The following is a 16,399-nucleotide window of genomic DNA, read 5'->3' as shown; positions in this document are numbered from 1 at the left end:
CTTTGTCCCACCTGTCCCACTATCATCAGTATATCACAAAACAGGACATTTCATGTCAGTAGGCACACTCGGTGCCAATTTTCTTCCATATTCTTGTAGGCTGGCTCAACCTAGAACAACTGGAAATGCCTTCATCTGTGTGATGTGGTCGTGCTGCATCCCAGCGCGACCGCCGGCGGGACGTCCGCATCGGAACGAGCCGCGTTTCCGTCAATCAAACGGTCGGAGCTCGACGTGAAATCTAAGCGGAGACCTGCAGTTAAAAAGACATTGGGTCACGCTTCTGTGCCATTGTCTTTGGCAGTACATTGGGAACTTATTGGAGTAACCACCCCTTAACAACTGCAGCCCAAAATAGACTGTGGACTTTCACGGTCGGCCCGTTTTGAAGAGGTGTCAAACACACCGAGCCAGGAGCGATAGCTGTTATGCGTGCGTGTGTGTGTGCGTGTGTGTTACAAGAGGGGGGTTGCGGTGTATCATTCTCCACATTTCGTGTCAGGGACAGTTGGGACAGTGGCAGGGAAGGGAGCAAAAGGCCAGCCAGGGGACAGCTTGTGATCTAAGACCGTATGCTGCTTACGGAACAGAACACACATAAACAGATAGAAACATGGGCTTATTCACATTCAGACGCACACTCACACCGCTTAAACAGAGTGTAAACAAATTCTGCTGTCCCCTTAATTGTCAAATAAGACTTTCTCTGATGTGACAACTATGTTTCTGGTCCCTGCTGCACTGTATAACCAAGTCAAACGCTGTTTACTCATTTGCTACCGTCTGTCACATGGAGCTGCGACCTGAATAAAAGCCTCCGAGCAAGAAAAACAGTAGGTGTTTGTCTTTCTGTCTGAGCTGCAAATCATTTCAACAGCTGACTTACTTGAACTAATGGAAGCTGGTTCAAACTTCCAGGGAGCATGACGTTTGATGGGGATTTTTTTAAAGAGAGGCCTCGGTGTGACAGCTGCATGCAGCTGTTCCACATGTTACTGGATAATCCTCTACCTAATTTTTCTTAAAACACACAGTGATTTGTGAAGAGGAAAGGGAAATGTATGAAAACAAAGAATACACTCGCAGGCTTTAAGTCTGCCCAGTTAACATTAATTAACATGTTCTCTAATCTTCAGCTTTTGATTGGATGCTTCTCTGCCCTGTGTAGAGGCCAATCAGGGGGGCGCAGGAAGTACAGCTGCAGCCCCGGCTTTCTGATCCTTGCCGAGCGGCAAACTTTCCCCTGTCAGATTAAGTAGGATTAGCTGGATCCTGCCGTATGATGAACTGAGCACTTCATATGGTGACTTGAAACTTTCCAAAGATGGAAAAAAAAAAAAAAATCCCTGGTCAGGGAAATGCATTACTTGCTTTGCTACCCCAGTTTTCACTGCTTGATTAGAAGCCTTTCCATATCCTCAGCATAATACAATAGCTGCTGGCTTGTTGAGTGTGTGAAAACATCGCCCGCTCACTGCGATGTACAGTATTTGTGTGGACGTGAACACGTGTGCTGGTGTGCAGGAGCATGTGCCCGTGCAGGCACACGAATACAACGCTGGTAGTCAAACATGGCTTCTTGTTCAGAACTTGTTCCCTCACAGGGTCCTCAGTGGGTGCTAAGTTCCATTGTGTTTTAAAATTATTCACATACACACACACGCGCACACACAAGCACATGCATACACTCTCATTGGTATTTTTATCCATCCCCAGAGCCCTCGGTGGCTGCGAGCCATATCACTCTCAGATGACAGGAGGAGCCACGGTCACACCGGCTAAACTTAAGGCCCCCCCCCCCTTTGTGTGTGCGCGTATGTGTGTGTGTGTGTGTGTTGGGGTGGTCCACAGAGGTAGAATGTGTGGTGATATAAAGAGACTCTGAGAAAGGTGGCGGTGGTAGGGAGGAGGTCAAACGTGGAAAGAATTTAGTCTGTTATCAACTGTTGCCTGCATGACCAGTGAGGAGGCGCACACACACACACACACACACACACACACACACACACACACACACACACAGACAGACCCTGAAAACGTGACTACATGACAGGGCCATAGGCGCACATACACATACACACACGCACCCTCAGACAGGGTTTTTCCTCCTGAGGCGAGGCTAAAGCATCCAATCTCAGTCTTTCTTGTCTATCTCTGGCACTGATAAAGGCTTATAATGAACTGGGGACTGGAAGTCAGTCCCAAGACCGATGGCTTTATGGCCCTGGCCAGATCATCACCCTCTGTGGACTTCGTTTGTCACTGGGTGAGAAGAGAAAGAGAGAGTCAGACGGAGGGAGGCAGGGTGGGAGGAGACAAAGAGAAAGACGAGGGGAGAGAGAGGGGGGTGGGGGAGGCAAAGATTAAAGTTTTACACTCCAACCTTTGAGAAGCGTTTTGCAATACAGCCGCCGTGTCTGCAGTTTACTACCTGAGTGTACCTTTCAGATGTATGCCGCACTACTGACTCTGGGCACAAATAAATGCTCCAAGTTTTGATAAGCGAGCCTACCGTCGCGGCCAGGATCCAAACAAGGGGACAAAGGTCCACCTGGGCTTATCGTTCTTCACGTTATCTCACCTTTTGTACTTCGGAGCAGTGTAAAAGCATGTTTGTAAACTGGTAACAGTTGTACATTTTGTTTGGCTCCCGTTCAAGAGTGCGATAGTGCGACGGGTTTGCGAGGGCATGTTATTATTCCAGCTCCCTCCTTGACCCCTGGGAGAGCTTAGAATGAAATCACTGCGGATGCAGAGATGTTCCACAGCACCGTGATGCCTGGAAACGTGCAGCAAAGAACAGATACTGATGGAGGTAATGATCGCTAGACAACGTAAGCTTCACTTACCTCAAAGAGATTGGATGCCTCGTTGCCATACTGAGCGGAAATGATCTCCGATTGGTCACTGTACCATTTGAGGCCACCCAGGAAGCTGTCTGCATCTAAGTCGCTGACGTCCAGCTCTGAGAGGTCAAGTTCAGGGAGGTCTGGGCAGAGGGGCTGGTCTTCACCAACCAAGGCAGCACACTGGAGGAGAAAAACAACAACGGTGGTCAGACATCAAAAAACAAAAAATACAATCACAGATCTTTCATATGCAAATCAGTCTCTGAAGTCTTTGTGCCAAGTTTGAAAACAATGGCGGAATCAAAATCTGGACAGGAGTCAAACGAGCCCTCATACATCTGTACGACACAAAGAGCCGCCCAGGCTTCTCATCCCGCTGACAAAATAAGTTTGAAATTCCCACATTTAATGATTCTAGTTTTCTGACAGGTTTCTTTGACCTGCACCCTGCAGCACACCGTCCTCCCACCATCAGACTGACGCTGGCCTCCTGCGCTGCTAAACGCTGCCTGTTGACATTTTGTTATTCACCAGCCACTTTTATGTAATCTAGCCAATGTGTACTGTATGTGGCAGCTGTTCCTGCTTCCCCTCCTGCACAAATCATCAGCTCTGCTCTGGCTGCCAGTAGTGAGGGGCTCTGGACTGGAAATAAACAGGGCTTTGTTGCTGGGAAAAAGGTGTTTTAGGCAACAAGTTAAGCACAACAGATATTTACCATGTGTGGAACAACAATTCCTCGATGTTGCTCAGCTATTAATTGCTCTTACCCAGCAGAACTGTACACATTATTATGGATTATGTTCTCAGTTAAGTATGCAACCCCCCGAGCAGGAAACCATCTGTGTGCTGTGCTCCATGCAAACTTTGAGATCTACAGTCAGAGATCATTAAAAAGGCAGAAACGCACCAGAGTCGACGCGTGTTCACACTCTGTTACCGTGCGCATTCAAATCCAAGCCTGAGAGAGCAGCTTCGCGTCTTCTGTCTAACAGGCTACACGCTCCTAATTCTGTTGACAACGCGTATGAACGCTAAAGGATGGCCTTAAGAGAGATATATGATAGATATCCCCAGGCGAAGCTGGGAGGTATTTGGCCCGCGGAGTGAAGAGGGATGAGAGTCGGGTTCGGCTCAGGGCAACGCTGGGAGACGGATGCTGTGCCAAGTAGGAAAAACCGCCCAGACACCGGTGTCACAGTTCATCTGTCGGCGGATCCGCACCAACACGAATACACCATGACTTAGACTGTGATGAGACAAATCCGTTATGTTACCACCGCAGCAGCGAAGCAAAGGGGACAGATTCACTGCGTCTTAGGCTTCCCCCTGCGATGATCCAGCCTGACAAGGCACGGGATGGGAAAAAAAAAAAAAAAAAAAAATCGGTGGCAGAGGCTGGACGTCCTATGCCCAATTATCTTACGGACTTCTTGGGTGAACTAATGAAATAGCGCCGCCGGACAGACAATCAGGGCGCTCCACCACGGCGCTCCAGTGATTTACGCACGCATCGCACATAAAAGCACCTGCTAGGGGGGAGATTATTAGAGGAATGACTGAGGTCCGGGATGACAGTTCTTCTCTCTCTTTTATTCAATCTACGTGTGTTTCTTGGAATGAAAGGGAGCTCCGAGAGAACGCGGACCGACGCTGACAGATTAAACGCTGTCCAAACGGCGAGGAAGGCGCTCTCCTGAAGCCTACCTGGCTGAAGTGACAGATTAAAGTGCAAAAGGAGCGCCTCTGAATGAAAAGCGAGCCACTGAATCGCTCCGACATAGCAGAGTCTTACTTTTACTGAGCGAAGGCAGTTTTCTTTCTCATATTCTCATCACGCAGCTCTGGATACGCACAAATATGCAGCCAGACTGCAGTCACATCGTGTAGTTACTGTGGAAAACACATCCTGGAGCATCACTGAGCTCCTGCATGCAGACTAAGTACAGCCAGGTAGACTTCAACGTCCACAACAAGCAGGACGGAGTCGGTAATTAAGGGGAAAGGGGGGACGAACAAGTATCCTTTTGATGTGCTTTAATCAGACAACTACATTCAAACGACGACGGGAGCGAGTAAGAGGGAATTATTTGCATGGAGAGGCAGGAAACACGCAGATGAAACGACGTTTCATTTCAGCTCCTGGCTGGACGCGAGGTCGCTGTCCAGCCAGTGCAGCGCTGCTCCGGCCGGGATGTTGGCGCACAGACGTGCCCCGGTACCGTTATTATTATGATGCTCCTGCGCAACGCCAGATAGCGGGGTCCGCCAGTGTGCACAACCTTTGCTCTCGCCTCTGAAAAGAACATGCGGCAGCCCCGACACAGCACATCAAAGGGATTGTTATCGTCAGTGGGTTTCATTCGTCAGCGAAAATACCTGACTTTGAGACATTTCAGTCATTTCGCCATGAAAAACCTTCTCGGGCACCGGAGCGCGTGCAGTCCGCGGCTGCTGGGAAAAAAAAAGAAATCCCGCTCGAGATCCTACGAGGCAAGCGCTGGTCCCCGAGCCTGTGCACGCATTACAACAACTACATCTTTAACTGAGGGGAAAAGGGAGAATCCGCACATTCCCTCCACTTGTCATAGATTCCCGTGTTGTATATCCCCCGCATCCTCAAAATGTGTCCAGACGCGCACTACACCGGCATGCCACCACGAGCACCAGCACCGGCACCAGCAGCAGAGCAGAAGGAGAAGACAGAGTATGTGCAAATCACTGGCTCAGTGCTGTCCATCGGTCCAGGGGCAAAAAAAAAAAAGAAAGTCCAGAAGGCTATAAGGCTGAAAGAAGTCGGATTTTTTTTTTTTTTTAAAGATGCGCTCACCTCTAATTCTCTCCACACCGAGTCCTGGTTACACCTGTCCCACGCCATCCAGCCACTGAATGACGGTCCGGAAAAGAAAAAAAAAGAAAAAAAAAAAGAAAAAAGAAAGAAAAATCAAGTAAAAAAGAAATCCACACACGCTTCCCACTCGCTCTCACACAGGCAACTGCTGCCCCTCGCCGAGAATGAACCGAGGGCACCTGTCTTACAACTGCTTTCCATCACATGACAAAGCTATTAAAAGTAGGCAGGGGAGTGACTCCGCGTCCACACTACTCGCCAGTGACGCGCGGTGAGCAGGCGGGGTCTGGCTGCGCACATAGTAAAATCCTCTCCGTGCACTGCAAAAAATGTCCATCTTAAAAACCATGTCAGGCGCAATCTGTCTCTATATACAGTAGGCTGTATATGAATTCAAAACGTAGCCAAGACACTCTGCTTGTTGGCTGAGACGCACACAAATAGACTGATCTTAACACTAAATCCAGCTGCTTTGCCGAAATACATTGTTAAACAAAGTCTTTTGTTCAAGTTTGTGATGTCATATTTGTTGTAAAATGTGAAGAAGCGACCTAAAATGATCAATCACTCTTTTTTTTTTTGCAGTGTGGGCGTCACACGTAGCGACTCTGGACTAAATGAGTGTGAATTTGATGTTGTAGTTTATCAAATGTAAAGATTGTATATGTAAATTTAGGGTCAGTGATCCCTGATCTTTTCCAGCTGCCCTGAAAAGTCCTGCGAAACATTTAACCGCACCTTTTTGGATAACCATAAACTGAAATCCCTTCATGCACAAACAGACCATATAATGAAGAAAATAAAAGAATAATCACACAATGTCTCTGGAAAAAACATGTAGAAATGATCAAGACTGCAGAAAAGCTGTTATTCATGTCTAATTCAATTATCTTTCCTTGACTAAGTCATTAGTTGACATTGTTTGCTCTATTCCTGAATTAACTCCAGACAGCAGAGTAACCTCAAATGTCTTTGTTTGGCGTCTAGAGTATCAAAGGCGGTAATTCAGCCTTTTGTAAAGTATTTCTTTGTCCATTCTGAGGCAATAAAAAGGACAGGTGGCAGTATCAACCGTGTATACAGTGTCAACAGGACGTGTATAGGCAACACTACCTCTGTGAAATAAAAACAAAAGCTTTGTGGACATTTCAAACAAAGTGGTTTTTGCTGTTGGGTGGACCGGCAGGCTCACTCACTCACTCACTCACTCACTCAGTCCACAGCGTTACTGTCTTCCTGTGATTAACAGAAACACAAGTCTGTATGTGAATTATCTTTGTGATAAAATGATTAATTATCTTATTCTAAAATGTCACTGTTGCTTGAGATCTTTAAAGGTGCACTATGGAGTATTTTAAGGGAAGCGCTTTAAATCGGAAGAGAAAGATCTTCATTGTCTGATTTGTTTATGCCTAAACAAACTGAACGAACAAACTCTCTTTGTTTTCATGACTGAATAAACAAACTGATCTTAAAGGACAACACAGCTTCATACGGTTTTACTTTGTTTATATGTAGCGGGCCCTGCCACCTTTCTAGCTTCAAACAGTGTTTTCCTCCGAGAACAGCTTGTTTATTCAGTTATGGAAAAAAATAAATATTCCTGAGTTTGTACATTACCTCATTAATATTGTAAATATCAAAATTCTGAGTTTGAATTTCTTAGCACATAGTGCCCCTTTAAGTTAATAGTCCCTGTAAAATAAAGATGATATCAGCTGTTTTCTGTTTAGATATTCTTTTCAGGAAGTTAACGTCTGACACTTCTGTAATAAGAAACTCACTCCATGGAACATGCTAACCCCAATCCAATTTTTAGTCCTGTAAAGCCTATTAAGTCCACCTGAGCATGCAGGGAGCAATTGTCTACCTAAATTAGTGAACCACATACAGTAAGTCTCATTAAACACAAAATTGCACAGAAACCTGTAAAAAGGTTCCGGGAGTGGAAATGCAAACGTGCAGATTGTGTGCGTGAGCATGCCAACGCAAGCCCTGCGTGTGCCGTAAGACGTTATATGTGTGTCTGTGTTACGCTTACGGGTGTCTGAGGGCGTTTGTACCACTAAATCTATACATCTGCCTCTCCACGCGTGCCCAGAGATGCTACCCAGAAGCCACGGCAAAAGCCGATCGGAGCAGGTGGCGTGTGCAGTGACCTCACAGAGCCCAGATGGACCAGTACCACAGAGGCCGTAATATAGGGGGCAACATGGGAGTGACATGGAGCTCGATGGTTGCTGGCTTTTGTGACTGCTGCAGAGATAAAACACTCGGGCAACGGGGATTTAAGTTGTGAAAAAGTGGAGCAAAAATAACCTCTCGGGCTCTACACGGTGTTCAACAGATGTAGGTAACTGCAGGTACAGTAGCTGCTGGTCGGATAGATTCTTCACAACTTGAGTAACGGCACCGTAATGAACACGGACTCGCCAAAAAAACAGAAAAAGAGAAAGAGAAAGAAAGCCGTCTTGGCAGGAGATATATGCTGGTAAATGATATTTCTCCTTCTCCTGAAGCAGCATGTGAGTCACAGTCAAAAGGCTTATCTGATTGTACTCTTCATGCCAATTAAGACAACGGAAGCTAAATATAGATATAATGTTACGATTTCCTTTCTTGAATGGCCTTTGATTCTTTTTTTTCTGCATGCACATTCTCGCTAGAGGCTGGATATTTATGTATGCAGTGGTAGAGATTTGTAGATATCTGAATCATTTCAAAAGAGATAGAAAAAAAAGAAGGGGGGGGGGGTTCTACAGCCCTGCTCAAACACAGGTAATCTTTGAAATGCCACAGCTTTTGTTTCAGTTGCGTTGGGGGCTGCTAATGAACAGGTAAGTGTGGGGGGGGGATTGTCGCAGACGGAAGCAGAGTGATGAATAGGTAGAGGAGATATTTGGGCTAAAGCAGCACCAGCTACGAGGCCCAACATCACTGCGTGTCGGATCACTGCTCCAGAGAATGACCTCGGGTCTTGCTTTCACACTTCTCTCCCATTTAACAGCTCTTATAGATATCACGTCTCAAGGGGACTGAATCTATAGGATGGAGTGTGAAAAGTTGTTCACACCCATTGATGCATGGCATGTTGTCATACGATGGACCTGAAACCTTCCTCAGACCTCTCCGAGGCTTCGGATGTAGCGACTAGCGGAGTGTAGCCTCCGCAGACAAATATACTTCAAAAGGAACCATTAAAAGCAAAGTTAATGAAAAGCGACCGTTGGTTAATTGCTAACTTTTGGCACACGACTCAAAAATAATGCAATGTGACAACTTTTATGTACGCACACAGAACATGCCCGGTTCCACGTGTGGACAAGCCACAGTCAGACTTGAATCGGGGTCGTGCTGCTGGCGGTCCTCAGAAAGCAAAAGGTCTGTATGATTAAACAATTTCTCCTAAGAGTCAGCTGACAAGTGGAGCTCTCGAAGCCAAAATGGGGCTAATCCACAGATAATTATCTTTGTTTGAATATTCAACGTGGCCTGACTAATGGTACAGAGTCTCCCATTTGCATTTCTGGCCTCGGATTGAATCGGATATGAACATTGCTGTTAGAGAGCTGTATTGATTCTGTAGTGGAAATTATGGCTATGTGTTTAATTCTAATAGAGTCTGACAGTCTTTTTTTAAACAGTGTCGTTTCTGACAGTCCATCTATACTCAAGTGGCTGCATCTTGTTTTCCTTTTTCCATAAATTGTGTCACTGGCCCTCTGAGAGTGTGCCGCTGCACAGCAAGCGGGGGACGGGGGGGGAGGGAGGGGATGATTCATATCACTTTGTTGCATGTCATTGCTCCCAACAGAATCCATCCTAGCATCTGGCCATTTTAATACATGGTGGCTGGATTCATAGGAATTAATTGAGGGCAGAGGTAAAACAGAGCGCCGCAGCTATTCATGTATTGTTGGGGACTGTTAAAAGACAGCTTACGCTTTGTTCTCCTGCTTGTCAGTTGATGTGCTTTCAGATCTTTGGTGCTTGGGTGATTTTTCTCCCCCCTTGACAAGTCATATTGTTTTCTCCTTATTAGGGGACACTGGGGGAAGCGGTCACATTTCACAACAGTCAAATGCTCTACAATAACATAGGATGTAACGGCATACAAAACTGTCTGCAGGAAGTGTAAGTGGATACACATTATAGGGTTCTAATGGGGTGTCAAATGATCACACAGGACGGCTTTAAAAATACCCTTTAATCAGCTATTATGACATAATAAAACTGGTCTGAATTATTTCTATTCGTTTTATTTTCAGTGCCACAGAAGTATATCTCAAAAGGTCCATACATTTGCTCGGCCTCCATAGGCTCCCAACTCATGCATTACAGCAACAAGATAAACAGCGTGATGCCGCAAATTATGCCAACGCTCGCCCTCTGACACACAGTGCGCTCGTGCCTTCTCCCCCTGTGAAGATTTTACATCGCCTCTCTTTGTAGTGCCCTTCAGAGAACCCGTCGCCTTGCCGCCCTGCGTGCAAGCGTGTAATCCTTTCCATCAATGAACTCCACTGTGTCATTTAGCCACTCTCAGGATGGCGGCTACTCGCCCCGCAGAGAGTCCGGCCCACATTATTAAGGCAAATGGCATGAAGAGGCAAGGGCCAGTTAGCCATGGCTGGAGCCTTGGAACTGAAAATAGCATCAGTCCCACGCAGGGGCAGGTAAACACAAAAAGGAGCCTGGGGCGCAACACAGGACGGTTCCACCCTCTCCTCCCCTGCTCCAGCTCTGTTTTGGAGGAGACGGGGAAAAGCGGCAGTCTTGCCCCCCCACCCCACCGCAGATGAATTATATCACGGTCACATGGTGAGTCGGAGTCTCCTGTCGGAGCCGCATGTTGTCGGGCTGTTATTGGGCTTGTTTAAAATCACCGGCGAGTCATGCAAGATGCATGCGCAAAGCGGTGGCAGAAAGAGGGTGAGCTGTGAGCACAGGCCTGGTGTGTAATGCGTCTTGGTGGGGGGAAACTGTGCTAAACTAGCGCTCTGGGCAGGGACTCGTGAGGCACTTTGTGTTTTGCTTGGGTATAGCACTCACAAGGAATATTAAAATTTATGGACCATGAGGGTTTGGGTTGCACACACACATACATAAACAAGACTTGCGTGCTCCCTGCATGCTTAAAATGCTACAAAGCTAAACTTTGAAATTGCTGTAAAATTCCAACAGATGCCACATGCCCCGCGATGTAACTAGAGGAAATGAGATGCGCTTGTGCGGAGCAGATGCAGTTAAATCTTTTTCTACTGAAAGGGCACATGAAAATAGTGCTCGTTGTCATGCCGAATATCCAGCGAGGCACTTTTTGAAGTTTAATATAAACCTTAAAGTCAGTGAGTCAAAAGCCATGGCCTGTAAAAGCACTGATGTGTGCAGCAGCTAGGTAATAAACAGGCATTAAAGGAATTACTTCTCTTCTGACATGCTCATGCTTACTAGATCCTGTTCGGATGGTGCACTGCACGCCTATAACAAAATTCTTGTTTTGACTAAAACAGCAGCAGGCGTCAAAATGAACTCTGCAATGTGAAAAATACATTAATGAGATCTCATCACTGGCTACAGGCGAATTTAGGTGCATCTTTCTGCAAACTGCAAACACCTCCTGTGAATCACGAGGAGGGCCCAGAGCACAACAGATGTTGCTTGATTTCTGAAATAATAGAGAGGCAGGGCTGAATACCTTGACAGCGCAGTCCTTATGTACTCTTAGCACTGGAAGAGCGCCAGGGAAGAATTAGGTCAGCTGGAGTGCATCGTGCCTTGTGGAACTCCGCGTTAAAACAGCATCAGGGGAGAAAGGAGGGGTGGAGGTGGAGGTGGGTGACACACAGGTAGAAATTTCTGGAGCAGCACAACCAGTTTTTTTTCCCTCTCTCTCTCTCTCTCCTACTCTTGTATCATGGAAACGTGAGCAGAAACGTTACACCCCTGAGTCCAGACTGCAGCCTAATTATTTTGAGCAATGAAAAGAGAAGGAAAAGGGGAATGAGAGAGGGGAAAAATGCATGTGAATTGCAATTCTTTCATACAGCCTGCATACGGGGTGTATAACCACAAGCCTGAAAAAATCCTTACGGCACAATAAAACTGATTGTATCATCACCTTTTTTTCCCCTTACAGGGTGCATTTCTACTACTCTTCACATCACCTCCTAAAAGGAGCATGTACTGCTGGAGTACACAGTGATGGGAAAAGAAAAAAAAGAAAAAGAAAAAAGGAAAGCGGCGCAGAAAGAGAAGAGGCACAGTCAATACCCATTTTTTGCCAAGGCATCCTAGTGAAAAAGAGCAAAGAGACAAAAGAAGCAGATGGATGGAGATGGAGCTAATGGTGAAAGAGAGTGTGACAGGGAGTAACAAAAGCAAGAGGGAGTGAGCCGCTGTGAGTGATAGAAAGATTTGGACAAAGACGGGGCATGAATTAGAGGCAGATATGGAAGGAGGGGGAAGGAAGATGGAAGCTAAGTACAAGGAGGAGTGATTGGGGACAGGAAGTGCAGATTTAAACAAAGGGTCAGACCGATGGGAGACTGTAGCGATGGCCTCGCCGTGCTCCGAAGCCGTTCCATCCCTCATCTGAAGATAAACCGCCTCGCCGTCCCCCTTCGCTGAGACTGACCCCGGTCCCCGCTGGCCTCCCAGTGCCGGCCCGACCACGGTCCACTATCTCAGTGTTGATCTAATGGTTACCACCTCACCCTCCCCCGCATATTCCGGTCACGGTCTGAAATCTTCCTGCTTACGATGGGTATCTGGCTCACATGTGCTACGTATTCATTTACAGGAAGGTTTAGATTTTCACACACACACACACACACACACACACACACACACACACACACACACACACACACACACACACACAGGTCCTTCCACTGCAAACATGACCTCGCTGCCCCCTCCTGACTATCAAGTTTAGGAAAATAAAATTGTGTTGCAAATGCACTCTCTCCCCTTGTTAGCGATATTAAATTGGAAGAAATAATGAGATGCGGATGTGACGATGACAGAAAGTAATTGGTTCTGATGTGTGTAAAATCGTGATTTTAACTGGACATGATATTCAAATGACTTGGCAGACATCCATCAACATGAAAGTGTGCGTAAGCAGATTGCAGATTGTGCTGAGCAATAATGTTGGCTTTTCCTCGTGAGTAGGCAACATCAGCTTTTTTTTATTTTTTCCAGTCCAAATGTTGTCATGCCTCGAGCCATTTCCACTCTCTGGAAATGGCTTCCATCACTTATTTTTTTTAGGATACCTGATCGTCAGTTGTAGAAATCAACTGTCAACCCTCGCCGTGGCCATCCTGTCCCCTGCAGCCTTCTCCAAGTCCCTCCCATAATGCCTTGCTCTGTGTTTCTGTGGTGCTCCGTCTCCACCGGGACTGTCATCGCCGCCACGATAAACAGGATTAATCAGCGCTGGCATTGGGCACTTTGGTCCAGATGACGCATGTAATTAAGAAGTAATTGGCATGTCATCTGTACATGAGGAAATATGACATGCACGAGCCAGATGCAGTCGCTGCGCCGCCGCGCGACAAGAGCAACTGTGTCCTCGAAGGCTGTTTTTCAGAGCGATAACTTCCTCTGCACTGCTGACACTCTCGCTTCCTTAACGTCTTTATTCACCCCGCAAACTCCCTCGCATTGTAATTCACTCGCTTATTCATTTATTTACATGCTAACACACTTAAACACTAATTTGCTAACTTATTCATTTATTTACATGCTAACCCACTTACTGCCGCTTGCATTCAGCAACTTATTCATTTATCCACATCCAGGATGACACCGTTACTTTCTCCAGTATTCATTTATGCACGCAGGAAGTCACTTGCTTTCTCGCTGGCTTAATTAAGAGGCCCCTCTCTTTTCAGTCCACACAAAAGGACGGGTTTATGCAGCTCAATATATACTGTAGCTGCACACAATGGGAGATGGCCAAGATGCCCTTTCATGTTTAGGGTCACGCCGGCTGCAACAATAGGTCTGAACTGCCCTTATCTCTCCTTGTAAACGTGAAGCTCTGGGATAAGTCAGAGCCTGATTTCATGGCTCATGTGGGAGATGTTAGGATGAACATAACTGAGGGGAGAGTTTTCTTATTTGCCCTTGCACCTTATATTTCCTCAGTTGTTAGGGAAGTCGGTAATAAAAAAGAAATTCAGCACCGGGCTTTAGGATGTGGCTCTATGCAAGCACGTAGGCGCGCACCTATTTATTATTATTTCATAGTTACTTAGAGTTTCCGCAGCCATTTGTCAGCGTAAATGCAATTTTGAATTACATTAACTTAAGAAGCAACATTAAGTATGCGCCGCCTCCTCTCTGTAAATTCAATTGACTCAGGGATATTAAAGATGTGCCCGAAGAAAATGACTATTATGGATCATACGTGTTTCTGAGGAGATGTCGAAGAAAGCAGCCCAGCATCGCTGAAACAAAGTTTGGGCTGAGGCTGAGCGCGGAGCTGCTTCCAGGAGGCGTGAGCTTGGCAGGGAGCGAGGTCAGCGATGCACTTGGCTGGTAACCTCAGATAGCTGCTGGCTAATTTGCAGTACGCCCCCAATCGCAACAGAAAGCCCAGAGCCACGCTGAGGAGAGGGAGGGTGGCCATAACGGCAAAGCAAATGGCTCATAGAGATATCCCAGTTGTTTTTCATCACATCAATTTCACGCCTGTGCCGCCAGTTTTTCTTTTTTTTTTTTCTTTTTTCGCAGAAATGTGACAAGATGGAGACAGGGAGGAAAAAGAAAGAAGTAGGGAGAAAAAAATGGATGAAGGAGATAGAGAAGAGGAAGAAAACAACGAGCTGGGATGTACATAAAGCCGGCAATGTTAATCTCGAGGCCCGTTCCTGCTGCGAGTGAATGCTGTCAGAGCTGTCTGGTGAACAAACAAACGAGACTATCTCCAAAGCTAATATCTTCACTGACAGTATTGCTCAGCAACTTGTCAATTTACTGATGCAACACAGAAGTTCTTTTGGCAATTCAGTTTAAAGAAAGCTTTGTGAGCTTGACCTTACTTATCATTTTACTGCAGTTTCCCAGAAGAATATATGCTTACTGTTAGTCATGGTTTTGTACCTGCGGATTCTTTTACTGATGGCACTGCTTGTCCCGCTACTCTCACACTACTGTCTTTATGTGTCATGCCTCCAAGGAAAAGTACTCGGCAAAGAAAAACTTCCACTAACTTCCAAAAGGTGTTGCAGTTATCACCAGGTTTTATCTAAACCAGTTTGTTTGCTGAGATAGCACATATTTAACCCGGCAATTGCTTTATGGCTTCTTAACCAAACATGATTTATAGCGGTTTGCGTAATTCCCGTCTTTCATGTGGTAGAATGTGAGACGAGCTGTGTGCTGTGCGGCGTTATGACTCAACAGTAAAGCACCCAACTGCGGGTTGTATAATTATAAAAGCGAACGCGCTAATGCAGAAAAAAAATTCCACTCAAAAGTACAGAAAGTACTTAAATTTGTGCAACTACAGGATATATTTGGTTTATTGCACAGTGCAGATAAACAGCAGGAAGTCCGGGCCTGATAAAAACTCTCTGTTCTCCCCGAGCGCCTGATGGAGCTCTTGCTTGGGAAGGGAATAGTCAACAAGACTCAAACTTATTGGACAATCTTCCATCCAATATAATTAATGATGGTGCATTTTTAATTACCCCTGTGTGGCGGTAGGCACTACAGCTTTTGTTTATTGAGCCCCACTGATACCCATATTAACAAAGTTAGGTTAATGATAGAGGTATTTTGCTTAATAGCATTTTTATTACTCCCGCTAAGAATGAAGCAATTAATTAACAATGGGCGAATTAAGTTCCTCTCCTGTAATGGCCTACCAACACAGGACATCATTACCAATAGTCAAAATAATTCATAAAGCGAGCAGTCAGCTGGCAGGACGACGTGGGAAAAAATGAATATTCCCCCGCATACGTTTGAGTTTTCATTTCAGACCGGAATAAATTATGAATACGGTCCGTCAGCAGACATGTTGGTGGTACTGCATGCAGAGTGAGCCGCGGGATCAAAGATGCAGTGCGATAAGTCACCGATTTGACATGGAGAAAGTTTCGGTGCGTAAGATGAGCAGGTGAGTGTTATTTGAACAGATAAAGTGGTGAATTAAAGATGCGGCGATAAATGAGAGAACAACCAAAAGAGAAGGGGGGATACGGGAAAAGTACGGGAGAGGACTGAACGTTCAAGAAATGACATCGAATAATGGACCTCAAAGACATATATGAAAGCGCATAATCTTTTAAGCTTGCATTTGAAGGTAATCTTCCATTAAAGAATACTAGCTATTTCTTTGTGGAGGAGAAATGCAAAGACAGCAGAACTGATGGGGACTATTGGTGTGACTTTGAATAGAGGGAAAAGACTGAAATGGCAAAAGGTGCAATTTCTTAGGCTTCTCCGGACTTCGTCGGTAAATTCTTTCATTCTGAAAAGAACTACTAAAACAGTGGCTGCTGAGAAATATAATCCCCCACCCCCAACCTCCCAACACACACACAAACACACACACACACACACACACACACACACACACACACACACACACACCCTGAGCCCAAGTACACATGCAACAAAGAGGGAGAGATTAAAGCATTAATTCAGTGAGAGGGAATAGGATCCTGGCATAAATTTAGAG

The 16,399-nt window shown here is 45.9% G+C and overlaps 1 protein-coding gene across 5 annotated transcripts in view; it reads right to left on the bottom strand.

Annotated features, from left to right (window-relative positions):
• The window catches only part of ppargc1a (peroxisome proliferator-activated receptor gamma, coactivator 1 alpha), a 257,285-nt gene that overhangs the window by 33,338 nt on the left and 207,548 nt on the right, over nt 1-16,399 (bottom strand). For 3 of the 5 annotated variants that reach the window (XM_084345075.1, XM_084345077.1, XM_084345078.1), the window contains exon 2: nt 2,850-3,029. In XM_084345075.1, the coding sequence (XP_084201201.1) occupies nt 2,850-3,029 (180 nt within the window). Of the gene's footprint in view, nt 1-2,849; nt 3,030-5,679; nt 5,907-16,399 lie in introns of those variants that run through there. The other 2 variants (XM_084345076.1, XM_084345079.1) reach the window with 1 other exon arrangement.

This window comes from Pagrus pagrus (assembly GCF_965226575.1).
Source record: "Pagrus pagrus genome assembly, chromosome: 22".
Taxonomy (NCBI): Eukaryota; Metazoa; Chordata; class Actinopteri; order Spariformes; family Sparidae; genus Pagrus; species Pagrus pagrus.
The sequence above is the reverse complement of the archived record's forward strand: the minus strand, read 5'-3'. Positions and strand labels throughout refer to the sequence as shown.